The 17282-nt window shown below is 36.5% G+C and overlaps 1 protein-coding gene across 1 annotated transcript in view; it reads left to right on the top strand.

Moving 5' to 3' along the window:
• The window catches only part of IL1RAPL1 (interleukin 1 receptor accessory protein like 1), a 670379-nt gene that overhangs the window by 318394 nt on the left and 334703 nt on the right, over positions 1-17282 (top strand). Inside the window, exon 2 of the mRNA XM_074147306.1 lies at positions 85-364. Within this exon, the coding sequence (XP_074003407.1) occupies positions 85-364 (280 nt within the window). The remainder of the gene's footprint in view (positions 1-84; positions 365-17282) is intronic.

Genomic DNA, 17282 nt, shown 5'->3' with positions numbered 1-17282 from the left:
TGCTTTGCCACAATAAGGGCTGCTGTTTGAATGGGGGTCTCTGAAGCCTTTGATAACCTCTTGTCATTTTCTCTTCTCTTTTAGCTGATGGATGCACTGACTGGTCTGTGGATTACAAGAAATATCAGGTTCTAGTGGGAGAACCCGTTCGTATAAAATGTGCACTCTTTTATGGATATATTAGAGCTAATTACTCCCTAGCCCAAAGTGCTGGACTTAGTTTGATGTGGTACAAAAGCTCTGGACCTGGAGACTTTGAGGAACCTATAGCTTTTGATGGAACTAGAATGAGCAAAGAAGAAGACTCCATTTGGTTCCGACCAACAGTGGTACAAGACAGCGGGCTCTATGCATGTGTTATAAGGTACTGTATTTTAATATACTATATTATAAATAACCAGATATGAAACATGGCTCTTAATAGTGAGACTTGTGCCAAAGAAAAATGTTTTCTGAGCAAGTTCCTTTTTCTTCTCCTCCTCGTACTCCCTTCCCTGAAGAGTTTCATGCTTAAGCAGAAATTACTATGGAGTTTCTTGAACATTTAAATTTTTTTTGGTAAAAGTTTAGGTAATTTATAGCAAAATCCAAAATTTATGACATGGGTGGGACTGGATGCATAAGTTGTGTATTCCTGCTTCTGATTCTAATTTAACACTTACAAATAACTATCCTAGCGTAAAAAGTTCTTTTTCACATCCAGATTTAATTTTTTATGGATTTTATGTCATGGTGTAATTTAATTCCCTTTTTTCTGTAAAAAAAATGTTATTTGATATAAAGTAGTGGCATCAAGGGAAATGGAAGGTGAAATTTCAGCATTTTTGCAGGCATATATCCTCTATAGTCACATCTGGCTTATAATAGATCTGGATAATAGAGGCTGGGTGCGAGATATTTTCCAAAGGTATTTAACCTTCTGATGCATCAAGCTTCATCACCATAACTTGAACTAGATTCTTCCTTCTATTTTCCGAAACAGGTGTTCAGATACTTTCTGCGTCTTTAAAAGGGTTTTGCACTGAGATATTGTTTCCAGCCCTTTGCAGTCAAAAAAGATCAAGGCACTTTGACTAGATTTTCACTATATATGAAATTATGCAAAGTAGAATTTGTACATAAAAAGTACAAAGAAGAGTTGCTACTAACTCGTTTAACAGTTTAAAACAAGTGGTTATTGCAGTTAGTTGAACAGATGAAGAAATGTTCCTCTGTGTCTGCATATCTATAAAAATGGTGTTGCTACTTGGTGTTGCTACTAGGAACACACAATGAAGCTATTTTGATGTTGCAAGGAAAATAAGAAAATTGTTTTACCAGCACCTGGAAATGTTTAATGTCTACAACTTTTTTTTTTTTTTTTTTTTTTTCCCCAGCATCCTGGGGCTTGCTGTCCACATGGGTTTTGTGTGGCAAAGGAGATTTTTACTAGATGATATGTTTTTAAAAACATTTGTTCTTTCAGCTCTTCACATAACCTGTAAGACATTTTGTATCACATCATTTGTTCAATAGCACTTTCAACACGGTTCTTCTGATGACGGTTTTCTTTAAAAGAAAAACACCAAAACCTGCACTTTATGCTACTTAAGGAGAATAGTTAGTTATGTGTAGATTAATATTTTTTTAGATGTGTGTAACAGTAGCCATGAAAATGGCTACACTTTTTTCAGTTATTCCATAATTAATACCCTCTGTTTAGATAAAGAAAAATTTAAACACTGATATTGCACTTTCCAGCAAGTATAGATAAATGCTGAATTTAGATAATTAGCCATAATTTAAAATATGTTTATCATGTTTAACATGTCTCAGGAGAGCCACCAAGCTGGTGAGGGGTCTAGAGAACAAGTCATATGAGGAGAGGATGAGGAAACTGGGCACGTTTAGTTTGGAGAAGAGGAGGCTGAGAGGGGACCTCATTGCCCTCTACAACTACCTGAAAGGAGATTGTAGAGCGGTGGGTGTTGGCCTCTTCTCCCAAGTGAATAATGACAGGACCAGAGGAAATGGTGTGAAGCTGCGGCAGGGGAGGTTTAGATTAGATATTAGGAAGAATTACTTTACTGAGAGAGTGGTCAGGCACTGGAACAGCCTGTCCAGGGAGGTGGTGGAGTCGCCATCCCTGGAGGTATTTAAGAAACGTGTAGACATGGCACTTCTAGACATGTAGACATGCTCTAGTACCTGAGATTCTTGGTTTGCATCTGTTTGTGCGTGGGTGGGTGTTTGTTTTGTGTGGTTTTTGGTTTTGTTTTGTTTTTGGTGTTTGGGGTCTTTGTTTTTGTTTTTGTTTTTTTTTTGGTTGGACTCAATCTCAAAGGTCCCTTCCAACCAAGGAGATTCCATGATTCTATGTCAACCTGTATTAATGCTTTTACTAAATGGTTTTCTTTTTACTCAGGAGTTAGGTAAGGGCATTTTCTAATCTGCTTTAAGCTACATACTGCTTTCTTAACACATGCTTAATTTCCAGCTGTCAGTGCTTATACATTGCAGATTGACAATAGATTTTAAAAAATACGTTACTAATTAGTTTGTGATCCTGAATATTCTTATGAACAGTTACAAAGCCTTTCACCTTGAGGAGACCCACTAGAATAAGCAAGTACTAGTTAAAGGGTAGGTAGTAAGAAGCCTGTGCTTGTTATATCAGGGTTTCAGATTTAGATTTGTTGGGTAGAACCTTTCAAATGTATGATCCAGATGGTTATTGGTACATGTCACAATCCTCACTTCAGTATCAAAGGAATATATTCTTTTAGATATGTTTTGTGCGTACAGTCAAAGGTTATTTTCAAATAATTTTGAGTGCCCATTTAGAATCAAGTTTAAAACTTAATACTTTATTTTCCAGAGATAAACATGCATTTGATATTTTATTCTGAAATAAATAAAATTAATTACTCAACAATATAATGGTTCCCTTTTTTCGCCTCATTCCTTCAGATTCCTACACTATGAAGTGATTATCTGACGCAAAAAAAAAAAAAAAGTGAGGCTGAACTAATGCCATATGACAAAATTATGTGCTCTCTCCATACTTCCAAATTTATTGCTACAGAAATATCTAGAAAAACCTATCCCATCAAATAGCTGTCTGCTGCACTTTACTGCTCTTTAGTCTCATCAGTGAAATGAGAATACTGAGACCTGCTGTCACATTATGCTTGGATACTGGTGGAATATACCAAAGAATCTGGAGAAGGATTTGTGAACAAAAGCTGTAATTTCTTTCAAGGAACAAACTGAAAGTTGCAGGGATGGGATTTAGGATTTTCTTTCTTACAGAGTTGAAGTTTTTGTTTATTTTAATGACTAGGGTTTTAAACGCCTTCAGAATGATGTTATAAACTATTTTAGTTTTGAAGACTGAATTGAGAACTCAGTTAAGAGGCTTAAAATTACCTAGTAGCAAACTTATGTTCAGTGTGATGCCTGCAATAACTTGAGTAGGAGAGCAGGGAGAAGAGATGTACCCGTGAAGTAATGAAGGCAGGCAGTAAAGGGCAAATGGGCAAAAGCAGAACTGTGCTTTGAATAAATGGTTCTGCCTAGTTTTTATTTCAAACTTACTTGAAGAGGTGGAACAGTGCAGTACTTACTATTTTCTTTACTCAGAAGCTCCCTTCTTCACAGTTCTGTGCCTTTGGTATGTGTGCCAACAGTAAGGAAGAGAAATGTATCTGTTGCAGGGGACAACATGCTGGAACAGACTGTATGGCACTAAATGAACAATATTAAAAGGGTAGTCAGTGGACCAAACTAATTTCTACAGTAACTACATTACAGTAGAAAGAAGGGGTGTCACTGAGTAGAAACATTCACATTTTCAGTGAAATTAACCAAAGGATAGTAGTGAAGACTGTCCCTTTTTCCTTTAGAAGCAAAGAGACAACCTTCATCTTTATTGACTAATGTTCACAATACTCTCACTTTTAATTTCTTACCCCTGCTTTTCTTCCTGTGGGAAGCTGGCTGTCATGGAGGAATTGAGAAAATCAAGACTGAGCCTTATTATCAAGGCATTGTGGCACACCCGTAGCTGCAGAAGAGGAGACAGACAGCTAGAAATAGCTTTCAGGTTACTACAGTCAGTACAAGGACTGTGAGATGATTGGTAGAAAATGTATGGGCTTATACCCTGCTTTTAAGGAAAAGAATAATGTAGTTTGTTTCAGATATGGCACTGGATCATTCTGCTGCAACTTCCGTGTGCTTCAATTTTAAGGACGTAGAAGATATCTTAAATCTTTCAGTGGACGTCACATCACATAATTGTCTGTGGCTTACCATATATAGGCAGTAAATATAACTAGATAAGCTGCACAAAAGGTTAATATATTCAACTCAAACTCCCAGAAATTATGTATGTATAAACACCTGGCATAAGAATAAGTACTAAGTAGTTTCTGACAAACTTTCTGCCTCCTTTAATGTTACAAAAAAGATGAAATATTGTTCCTGTCAAATTGACATTTCCTTTGTATTTTCATTTTTCCTTCCCTGCCTGGAAACTTCTATTACAGTATCTCCGATAATGGTCCAACCTAACATCAGCTCAGGTCATTGGGGCCCGAGAGGAAGGCTGGACTGGTATTTGTGCTAAAGTGCTACAATGTGTTGTATTGCAAATGATGAAATAGGTTTTTATGATAGATTCAGCCAGAGTCTTGCATTGGTACGTCAGTTAAATAGAGTTTAGGAGTCATCTTTATCACCACATACAATAGAGGTGGCAATTCAGGCATCTGTTCTTACTAACTTTATTCTCCCAGTTTTAGAGCTAGAGAAAATGTATTTTCCCTTGTGGAAATCAGTTTGGACTTAAAATATATAACATCTTCCTTTGTTCTCCATTTGTCCTTCATAATGATAGTGGTATTATTCCATTAACTTTTCTGAAGTTGAGTCTTTGTGCAGACTTAATATATTTGGATGTTTACGAACTTTAATTGCTTTGATAAACTGTAATATTTAGTGGAGAAAAATGCATACAAGCAACCAAGTCTTGTTCAGAAACATGAGAACGACTATAAAGTAAGCATAAAAGATACCAGACAAAAATAGGTATCAATAGAAGTTTAAATAATGCCAAGTGAAAGATCCTGCATATGGGTTGGGGCAATCCCAAGCACAAATACAGGTTGGGCAGAGAATGGATTGAGAGCAGCCCTGAGGAAAAGGACTTGGGGGTGCTGGTGGATGATAAACTCAACATGAGCCGGCAATGTGCACTTGCAGCCCAGAAAGCCAACCACATCCCAGGCTGCATCAGAACAAGTGTGGCCAGCAGGTCAAGAGAGGTGATTCTGTCCCTCTACTCCACTCGAGTGAGATCCCACTTGGAATACTGCATCCACCTCTGGGCCACCCAACATAAGAAACACACAGACCTGTTGGAGCCATTCCAGAGGAGGGCAATTCCAATGATGAGGGCTGGAGCACCTCCCCTATGAAGACAGGCTGAGAGAGTCAGGGTTGTTCAGCCTGGAGAAGAGAAAGCCCCGGGGAGACCTTATAGCAACCTTCCAGTACCTGAAGGGGGCCTACAGGAGAGATGGGGAGGGACTCTTTATCAGGGAGTGTAGTGATAGGATGAGGGGTAACAGTTTTAAACTGAAAGAGGGTAGATGTAGATTAGATATTAGGAAGAAATTCTTTACTGTGAGTTGTGAGACACTGGAACAAGTTGCCCAGAGAAGCTGTGGATGCCCCGTCCCTGGAGGTGTTCAAGGCCAGGCTGGATGGAGCTTTGAGCAACCTGATCTAGTGGAAGGTGTCCCTGACCATGGCAGAGGGGGCTGGAATTAGATGACCTTCAAGGTCCCTTCCAATCCAAGCCATTCTATGATTATTTGATTCTGATTCTATGATTCTAACATATTACAGATGAAAAACCTTCTCCAACATTAACACACTTAAAATAAATTCATTAGGTACTTATCAGCCATAATAATACTGCCTATGGTTCATTCAGTGACATTCAGCTTTGAAGTTTCAATGATTGCCAGGATCAAACAGGGAATAACAGCAACTGTAGAGATGGTCCAAATCTATTTGCAGCCTCAGTCAGTAACAAACCTGAGCATCTGCTTGAGAGTCTTCAACTGTTTCTATTAGTCACAAACAATCTAGCATTTTAGACAGAGCAAATACAGTGAAGCATATAGAATTTTCTAGTTTTACTACAGAGAGAAAGAAAGAAAGAAAGAGAAAGAAAAGAAAGAAAGAAGGAAAGAAAGAAGGAAAGAAGGAAAGAAGGAAAGAAGGAAAGAAGGAAAGAAAGAGAAAGAAGGAAGGAAAGAAAGGAAGGAAGGAAGGAAGGGAGGAAGGAGTCAGATTATTGTCCAGTCTTGTATTGAGCTTTATTACCCTTGTTATGGCCTTGCATATCTGAAAGTAGAGGCTTCAAATATAACAGTGTTTCTAACTAATTTTGTAAGGTGACCTTAAATCTTTGCTATTTAGCTGAATTTTAAATATCTCCACTCAACTTTGCAGCAGGATTTTTTTTTTTAATTTGCACATAAATATACACATTTAAATAAAATAACATTAATTTTCTCTATAAATTTTTAAACTCAAACTGCTTCAAATTATCTTTGAAAAACATCATGGTGTAGGGGAATATAAAATACTTTTTTTTCCTACGCATGACTGGAAACCAGAGATTACTCTGAATTTATGAAAAATAGTCCTTTATCTTCATCATATGAAAATTAATTTTAATTTAAGATAGTATAAATTTCTTCTGTTAGGTAGGATGTGTGCCTGTGTGGATCATCTTCCAATATAAATATATTGGTTTTCTATAGTTTAATAGATCTAGTTTTGTCAGATTGTGTCAATTACAGCTTAACAAATGCAACTATTTAACTTTGTTTATGTACAGGTAGTTAAAATAATTGCAGTTATATGAATGATGCGCTATTATCAGCACATAGTTATTTTGTGAAATAAACATGAGATAATAAACATGAAGTTTAAAATAGCAACATATGCAACTTATTTTTATAGAAAATTCCCTTAGTATGTTTGTGTTTAAAAAGACCATGGAGCCTAACCACCCTCTGCAGTAACTCATTGAATTACCATTTTTTCAGATATTATGAAGTATTGTTCTATTCATTTTAAGAATATCTGTTTCTATGTATCTCATTCTGTTGGTTCCTAAAAAGCATATATTGTACATAGTGTGTATGCACACAATTGTTTAATGCATTATCAGGAATCCTGAATACAGAATGTATAAGGAAATCTTTGCTTTACAGAAGGAAATGGTGAGCAAAAAAGAGATACAATTAATTTTTCATAAACCTTGTGCAAGCAGCATTTCTTCATCATCTTGAATAATGTAAAGCATGTTTACAAATGGGAATTACCATTTCATTGTACCAACCATTTTTAAAGTCTGTCTTACTGTTGGAAGGGCTTTTTCCCTGACCATATGTACTTATAAATATTTTTATTTCTTTATACAGTTTTTACCAATTATTATCTTAAGGAAAGAGTAAATGTCCAGATAACAACTAGATGTTAAATATGAATGAAAAAAGAAAATAACAAAAAAAGATAAAATATCTGAAAATAAAGCCTTACAGCAGTTTATCTTACAAGTTCAGAAACACGGTCTTCCCTAGATCTGCATGGGATCCCTGGTTACGTTTAACTGTATTAGTAAAAAAGAAATCAATGGATGAGAGAAATAAGCTTTCTTAAAGGAAGACCAAATGTGCTAGCAATACACAGAAATAACTCTCAGAAGAGCCTGCTATTCTATTAATTCCTTTAAGTAAGTATCATTACAGTGGTAATTAAGAGAAAAAGAGCACTAGAAACAGATTTAAAATTACTCTAAAGTAGTTTGGAATGCAGATTTGAAAATTTTCATGATTTGTGTTTATTGGAATGCTTCTGAGTGAAGACCAGAGGTCCTGGTTTAGAGCATTGGCCCACAAAAAGAAAGTAGTTTTGTAAGCTTTTAGCAAATAAGTATTCATAGCCATATGGCTGAGGGGATGGAAAACAGAAAAAAAAAAAAAAAAGGATGGAGATGTCTGCACCACTTGAGTTATTTAAATGTTTGAACCACCATCACAGGTCTTTGTGCAGAAGTCAACAACTCTGACAGCCTCTTGAAGTGGTGTGCGAGTTCAGGAGAACATTTATCGCGCAGAGGAGATGGACTTCCCTTGGACCCCTCCTTTGTGTTGATTTGGTTTGTAGACAGTAGGGGGGAAATTCTCTGTGCCTTCAGTATTCCTATACTCTTTTTCTAAGCTTCTCTGAGCTTTTTTCAAGGTCTTTTTCTTCTGTGAAAATGTTTTGTAACCATGGCAAGGAATCTGTCTCTTGTGGTGATCAAGGTTTGATCCATCTCCTTTTCATATGAAAAAGACATCCATGAAATTTTTCACTGTGACTTAGGGATGCCTTGGTTAGTAGAAAAAGCCTTCATGCTAACTTTAGGAAATTATACAGGTTGGGTTGCTGGAGCTTACATTAAGTGTCCTGTACAGGTGGAAAAAGCAGTTGCTAGTTCCAAGAAATAAATGACATCTGGGATTTTCTTGAAGTTAATGCTTGTTGGAAGTCAGGTGATTGAACTCTACTCATTCACCATTTCCCCTGTCCTTCTGACACTACAGGAGGTCAGCTGTCTGACATTAGCATCTTTATTTTTCATGATAAATACCTTTTATGTGCATTACAACAAAATGAATGCCTAATATGAAGAAATAAACAGATGAGTGCAGGGTACCCCGTCTCATTGTTAAGTTGATATAAGCTATGCATAATGCTAAATTCCACTGTGTGTTTGCTATTTGCTTGGCTCCATGAGAACTTAACACTGAAAAGCAATCAAGCAAAGCATGGTGGTTAGTAGATAAAGGAGCAATATGATCTTTACAATGGTCAAAGGGAGGGATCTTGCTAAACTAGATGAAAGCAAGTTTGAGAATTAAAAGAGTTAGTCTGGCAAATTGTTTTAGGTAAGACTTCATTAAAGGACATATAAATTTATACTGAGGGGAAATGAAGTAATGCCTGTACTTATGCAAAAGAGGGGAAAGACGATGATGTTGGAAAAGAAGAAGAAATTGGTGTATTTGACTTGGCAGAAGGCATTGTTAATGTCCCATTTTTACAGCCCTGAACTTACAGGAATGGCAGACGATGCTTGAGGAGAGAATTATTTGAAGAAAAGCCTTCTATGTGATACCAAGTTTCTTTTACTACTAACTCTTTTGTTGGGATGTTTGCTGAAATACAGTGACGTAACAACTTAATCTAATTATTACTTCCACTATTTTATTAGAGGTTGGGTTTTCCCTAAAGAGTACTTTTAACAAACCGATGTCATTTGCCCTTTGATTGTCAAGGTTCTTCTTGTCACAAGTGAAATACTAGTTCTGACCAAAAGAAGTAACACTTCATATTTTATTTCAGTATAATAGTAAAATATGACTGTGATGTTTGGTTTTGCAACTGCAATTTAAGAGGGAAAAGTCCTAACGCAGTCAGGTTGCATTAATATACATTGTTTGTAGTAAGAATCACAGTTTCTCTTTTGTTAAAGACTAGACAGTATTTTGTCCATTTTACACTCTGCTAACTTCATCCCTCTTAGAAAAGGACCAAAAGCCATGTAACAGTATGGAAGAAGTGACCTATCAGCCATTAATAATATGGGCCTCCTACCTTTTATACCATCGTTTAAATTTGCTCTTAACATCTTACTTAAAATTGTATTTTTTTTGTCCTTCAAATTGTATCTGTCCTGCAAATGCTTACCTTTCTGTATATAAACAGCCTATGGGCATCAAATTTAGTTTAAGCATCTGGATGTTAAACAGCTGCATGTGATTTTTTTCGTTCTTTAATTCCCATTGTTCTCAGGCCAGAGATCAATATAGCTGATGTTAAAATACAGCCAAGACTTGATACAGTTACACAGGGATAGGTGTCTAATACTATTTTAGAGGCAGTAGGACCATTCCCATGACATTTGCAAGGGAATGACATATATGGCACCAGATCTGGAGAAGGTGAATGTGGGATACATTTGGTCATGCCACTTGCCACTACATACCTGCTCTTAGGTAAATAAAATGAGCTTTTTGTGGCTTTTCAGCTAAACCATTTGCTAGGCCCCATCAGCCAGACTGACAGCTACAGTGGGAGTTTAGACATATCACACAGGTATATTAATGTAAGTGGATAACAGAAATAAAATGTCCTAAAAGGAATCCCAAACTAAACTAACTTAATTTGTGTATTCATATCACATACGTTGAAATGCAATGGCTGATGTGAAAGTTAAGGGACATATCTCTGTACTCAGTGCTATGCCATGAAACTGACATTTTAAAATAATAAACTTATTTGAAGAGTCTGTAATGTAAGAATGTAATGTCATTGAATTAATTTATAATTTAAATTCTTCTGAAATGCAAATCTAAAATAGTAGTTGAGGCTCCCAAAATTCATCAGACTGACTTAAAAGCCATCAGTTCAACTAACAAGACTATTTCTTAGTAATTAGATTAACATTTCCAAGGTTTCTACACAAATAAATATAACAAAAGCTCCTTTAGAAAAGGGAAAAAAAAAGCAGCAGCTGAGATTCTTTACTCAGACTCCAAGAAGCATCAAATATTAGATGATCTATGGTGAAGTCTTGTGTGACATTTTCAGAAGGGTTGAATCTGAAAAGGGTGTGTGTGCCATTACCCACAAAGATTACAAATACAATAGAGGGACTGAAGAGAACCTGTCTACTACTTTCTGGTGCCACTGTGGTAGGAATCAGTAAAGATGGGAAGGCGGTGCTCTGTTTTCAGAATGTCTTTGGAACAATTCAATCCTGTGAGAAACTGGATGTGAGAACCCTTGGAATCATTGCGAACCCCTCCCGGACAAATCAGACCAGGACCTTACAATTCCCACAGTAATTAGACTATTTCCCCCAAACCAAGATTGATTTAAAGCAGTCCTAGCAGCATTCAGAAGTTCTTTCATTGTCCTTGTTCTGATTCTTGCTTCTCTCTACTTTCATCTTCCTTCATTAATCAGAGAAAGGCACACAATATTACCAAAAATGAAGACGAGGTTGTGTGGTCCCCAGTGCAGAGAAGATTGGAAAGGTGGAGGCCTTTGCCATTCTCTCTTTTCTCTTCAAGATTCTCCTCTGTTTTGATCAAATTACAAAAAGCCTGTGATTTCCTCTTTATCTGATATAGGAAGAAAGGAGAAACATCTTTGTTGAAAGTTTTCAGGCTGGGGTGTTGTTATTTATCAAGGAGGTGTTCATGAGTGCTGTGGAAAATTCAGTAAATGTAAGATGGCATGGTAAAAAAAATTAAAAAAAAGAGAAAAAGTTGGAGGGTTTTTTCCTTACCTTTGAGGAGAAATATTTCAAGAAAATTTAGACATTTGGAAACTTGTTACAGTCATAACAAAATCATTGAGGGGGAAAACAGTAGTAAAAGTATCAATGAAAAATAAGTGGACTATAGTGAAATAAATATTATCTTTTTCATTTAAATTTTCCAGTATATCTAAGAGATTCTTTTTTTTTTTTTTTTTCTTTTTGGCAGTCAAGCAAATAATTTTACTGAAATTCTGGCTCTTTTTCAAAAGCATTAGTAAAAGATTTCCCGGTGTGGTGTGTTTTGGATTTTCTTTTGTTTATTTGTTTGCTTTTTTAAAAACAACTTATAAAGGTAAAATTATTGTTCAAGAAAAAATCTTGAAAGCAGTGAAGCATAAAAAAAAGTCCAAGAACTGGGGAAAGCTTATAAGATATCTCTCAGCTCATACACATGGCTCCAGATTTCTCTGTGTGGTTTTGGTTTGGGTTTTTTTTGGGGAAAAGTACCTGGTACTCACTGCTAACGAGAAGACATAGTAAAAAAATTAATGTGAAAATTAATCAGGTATGCTACATGACTGAAATGCAAAGTTTTAAATATAAGAAGACCAAATAAATAATAGCAATAAAGGGAATAATTGGGACCTTAAAAACTCTCTAGCTTACTTTGAGGACTTATCTTACTGGTTTTGAACATCAAAAAATTTTGTGCCTATCCTTTTGAAAGAAAAATCAAAATGATGGGATAGCATAAGTTGCAGGGATGGGAGGTGCATAAACAAGTGAAGAAGAAATTGAAGAATAAATGTGTTAGCCTATAGAATCTTGAAGGCAAGCTATCAATATTCTCTTGTTGGAAAGCCTTGTTCTGACTTAATTTTGTTTTGCTTGTTTTTTTCTGTCTCTAAAGTCTTAAAGAGATAAAGTAATCCCTCTGTTTCTCTAATCATGTCTCTAAACAATTTTTGAGTGGATTATATTGATGAAGCCTGTACATTTTATCTATTTTCACTGTGGCAAGGGGTTTTACATGAAATTGCTTTAAACAGTGATGGCTGTTAAGATGCATTATCCCTGTTTTTTAAGGTTGTCTTTCAATAGTTACAGATGGGTTCATCAAAATTTATTTATCTGAAAGTCTACTAATAAAAACAGAAGCTTGAGAATAGATGCTAAAGCATGTCTGTGTTATATACACATTTTTAATTAACAATAAATAAAAATATATATTATAATATATTAGAATTATAAACTGCTACTACTAGAAAGACTATGCATCATTGTTCTGCTAGAATGACATTTAACATTTATGTGGGATGTAGTTTCTTATCCAAAATGTAAATTAGATGCTGCCAATCTCACTGAGGTGGTATAGTTACTTACTAACACTCTTGCTGAAGAAAAATGAAGATCCAGACCCTCAAAATAATAAATATCTTGAAAAACAGTTAATGGATTGTCCTGGGTTGAGAAACACAGGACTAACTTTTTTTCTAATGCTGGGGAAAATTGCACTTTTAGAAGACTCTAGTGTCTGAATTTGTGAAAATATTTACTTTATAGCCAGCCAGGCTCCATGGGATTCAAGGTTAGTGTTTTCGAGCCTTGCCAGGGGCAGGGACAAGGAGGAGCAAGCCTTGGGCATTTGACCCAGGCTGGCCAACAGGAGTATTTCATACCATGAACGTCACATTCAATATAAATTAGCAAAGTTTGCTGCGTAGCTCACTCTCTCCCTGATGGCGGTGGTCCAGACAACTCCTTGCCCCGGTGCCGGAAACCTGAGGCCTTCCCTTCCTCGCGAAGCCATTGTGCTTGCAGTGTCTGACATTTGCTGTCCGTGGCTGGGAGTGCGCAGCTCCCTACTGATATAATTGGCTGAGTATAATTCCTGTATATCTTATATCAGTATCGGGATTAATACTGGTTCTTTAGTATTATTGTTAATTATTTAGTCTTAGTCTATTAAATCTATTTATATTTCAACCCTTGTGTTTCTTTATGTTCCCCGATTCCCCTTTCCGGGAGGGGAGGGGTCATCGGGTGATAGAATAATTGTCTAGTGACAATAGATTGTTATGGGTTCTGTCAAACCATAACATGGATGTTATTGCATTTGTGTATTTCCTGGGACTGAGAAAGAGGGGAATTTGGATTAAATATTTTTTTAAAAATTTTGGTCAATAATAATTTGTTTTAGTAGCATCCATTCTCAAATGTTCGTGTCCATTAAAGTACATATGTTTAAGATATTTGACACAAGTAATTCATTATTTCATTATGAAATAGCTGATAGCTGGTGACTATGGAGGGAACTGGAGGAAAAAAGTGACTGATACTCATTTATGCAGCCTGTATGTTAATGAAATATTGCCTTGTAAATGTAGTGCCTGAGAAGAAGCAACTTACAGAGTCTGGCAATGTCAAACAGCAGGCTTTCCATAGAAGTGCTGATGCACATGAGTCAATAGTCTAGTGTGAAGAGGGTAGAGTACTTGGAGAAGTCGTGTGAGAACCTCAAAGTGACTTCAGGTTTGATGTGCTAGAGGGAATAAAATGAAATGTTTTAACACCTAAATTGTTTGGATTCAAATAATCTTTCTCTTTCTTGTCCTGTTATGATAAAGTCAGAGTTCACATGTAAGCATAAGATAAACAAAGATCCATGTTTGCAATGAACATATTTCATAATGAATTTTTTCACAGGTTCCAGTGGTGGCTGTAAAATGACTACAGTGTAACTCTTTTGTAGTAAATATATCCAGACTTGATGGTAGTCTGAAATCAGTGAATTTACAAGTTTTTTTTTTTAATGTTTTCCAGACATAAAGCTTACAAGCAGACTTAGCAAGTAAAAAGTATTTGTAACACTGAAAATAATATTGTGTGTATATTCCCACTATAGAGGAAACCTAATGACACTTGCATATTTAGTGCTTGCTTAGTACTACCATCTGTCATCTATCTTAGCCTGGTGCTGCTAATTTCAGAGGTGATGAGACTGACCCAAAAAATCTTGAGGTACCTAATTGCAGAGCCTGAGAAGATGATCAAAGGTCAAGATTGTCTCTATAATCTTAATTCAGCCTTTTAATGCAGGAAGCATTATGATATAGCTTTTGTCTGCTAAATTTGGACTGCATTTCGAAAATTAATCAAGATTGGGCAGTGAGGAGGGCTCCTGTTTTCACTTACTGCAAGAGTTAGGGTGTTCACACACACTAATACACACACATATCTGTAGCTGCACACCAGCATATGTGTACATATATATGTGTGTAGTGAAACAAAGAGAATTAAAGACAAGAAGGGATGATCTGAGTACGGTTGATGAGGGCATGCTTGAAAACTGGAAGTAATTTTTGTCTGTCACAGACTTCTTATGTGAATATGGCCAAGTAACTGGAACAAGTTTGGCCTTTCTCTTTTTGAGGTTGCACTGTGGATTCTGGCCACTCTTTTTCAGGCTGCACCCCTGTAAAGCATTACTTCAAAGCTTTATTAGATATAATAATAACAACTAAGCAAATTCAACTTGTCAATCAGCAGGAAATCTTTATAATATGACCTTTCCATGTTTTTGGCATTTATTTTTTCATCCTTGAATGCTAAATCCATAATTTTGGCATTTATTTTTTCATCCTTGAATGCTAAATCTTGACATGAACTATTTAAAATATATGGCAAAGTGTAAGAAGACGAGGTGGCTGTTTTGGTTTAACTGTTTCATTTGGATTCATCTTCATACACATCCCCGTTGTCTGATAGTGAAAAAGGTCCCGACATTTTATATTTAATGCAATTATGTAATGAAATTTAATTAGAGGGTTGTATGTAAAAATAAATAAACTTTAAAAAAGTAGTGTAAAAGGGAAATTTTAAAAGATTACTTTTTGCCTGATATGTTAAGTTGCTTTATGATAGCCTTGAAGAATAGAAATTGCTTTTTATATAAACTCTTTTCAGTTAGTTACACTGTATAGTGAAAAGAACAAATAATGGACAGTTGTTTTTTTTTCCCCTTTCAGACAAGTCTTTCCACTTTCAAGCACAAGGTGAACTGCATAGATTTAGTAGCAAAGAATAATCAACTGCACAATCAGCTTCCTTTCTGTGTTGTTCTTGAGTTTTTAAGATCAAGTTGGCTGTGTTCTAAGGGCAGAGCATACAGATTAAAGTTCATCACCTCTAACTGTGGGTTACTAATGTGACAGAGAGATTGCTCAAACAAGCACAAGTACTAATGCCTTTTCAGTGACATTTTCATGACGTTTTTGTTGTGGTTGTTCCCCCACCCCCCAAATGTCTGTCTACCTTTTCTGGATGTTACAATTAATCTTGTTCAATATAAACAGCTCAGTTCAGTGTTTGATCCCAGGTGTAGTTCTGCCTCAGTATTCATTCTGGCTCTACAGTAGTTTTGTAAAGTTTTATGACAACTGAAGGGAATTTTTCTTTCCAATGTGTGGCATTTAGCCTCAGGCCAAGGCCACAAAGCTTGGGGATTTTTTTATGGATTGGCTTGGGATAAAGTCAGGCTTTGGATTATGCATTCAATGCCCAAATAAGATGCCTCTAACAACTCCGTGAAGCGGAGGGGAAGACATCAGCACTGTGTCTCTTGGTCTCTCTGTATGTTGTAGCACCCAAAACATGTCCTGAAAAAACGATGGGACAACATTTCAGTGAAGGCTTGTGGAGAGCTGCGGGCAGAAGTGTAGGCAGTCAAAAGATATTAGGAAAGGTACAGGTGATTTTTCTTCTATAGGCAAGTCAGCCTCAGCCAGGACCTGGGGAAGAAAACAGAGGGATGGTCCAGGGAAGAAAAGTGTGCCATTGGTATCAACAGTTGGAAAGAAGAGGAGTGTAAAGACTTCTTTGGCACTTCAAGCAAAATCTTTTCAATGCCTAAGGGCAAAATTTAAGAAACTACAGGTTTTCACCTGTGTAGCAGCTGCCTTTGACCCCATTTCCAGTTCTTATTTCATCTGTTTTTCTGCATTCTTCTATTTAACCTTGTGCTCTTTCATTCTGAAAGTGGATTTCAGTTACTGTTGCTTTTCTTGATTCAGCAAGAACTGTTTCTCTCCCCGACAATTTCTGGGAAAGGTGCTTCTCCCTTTTTGCTACTTTAATAACTGGAACTCTTTTCCTTCATGCATAGATTTGAATATGCATATATGTACATTATTTGAAGATAAATACATTTATATATGATATACATGCATCCATATGTATATGCAGGTAATAATAAGATTAATGACTTTCAGGTCCAGGTTCACAGCTACTCTCAATCTAGATACCGTGAACATTAGTCTTACATGTTACAAATAGCAGTCAGTAACCTCCAGCTGTGGTATGTTATAAGAACGCAGACAAGGAACATGTGGGATGCAGTGTCCTGCAGTATGTTACTGCACTAACAATAATAATAAAGTAATAAAATAATAATTCAAAAGTGGAGGCTTCTAAACAAACATCCCAAGCAGCGCTACAGGCTTGGGGAAATGTTGCTGGAAAGCTGCCTGGAAGAAAGAGACCTGGGGGTTCTAATTGACAAGCGGCTGAATATGAGCTGGCAGTGTGCCCAGGTGGACACGAAAGCCAACAGCATCCTGGCTTGTATTAGAAATAGCGTGACCAGCAGAAGTAGGGAGGTGATTGTGCCCCTGTACTCAGCACTGGTGAGGCCACACCTCGAGTATTGTGTCCAGTTTTTGGGCACCTCAATACAAGAGAGATATCGAGGTGCTGGAGCGAGTGCAGAGGAGGGCAACGAAGCTGGTGAAGGGCCTGGAAAACAAATCATATGAAGAGCGGTTGAAGGAGCTGGGAGTGTTTAGTATGAGGAAGAGGAGGCTGAGGGGAGACCTCATAACTCTCTACAACTACTTGAAAGGACACT

Source organism: Numenius arquata, chromosome 1 (genome assembly GCF_964106895.1).
Source record: "Numenius arquata chromosome 1, bNumArq3.hap1.1, whole genome shotgun sequence".
Lineage (NCBI taxonomy): Eukaryota > Metazoa > Chordata > Aves > Charadriiformes > Scolopacidae > Numenius > Numenius arquata.
The sequence above is the reverse complement of the archived record's forward strand: the minus strand, read 5'-3'. Positions and strand labels throughout refer to the sequence as shown.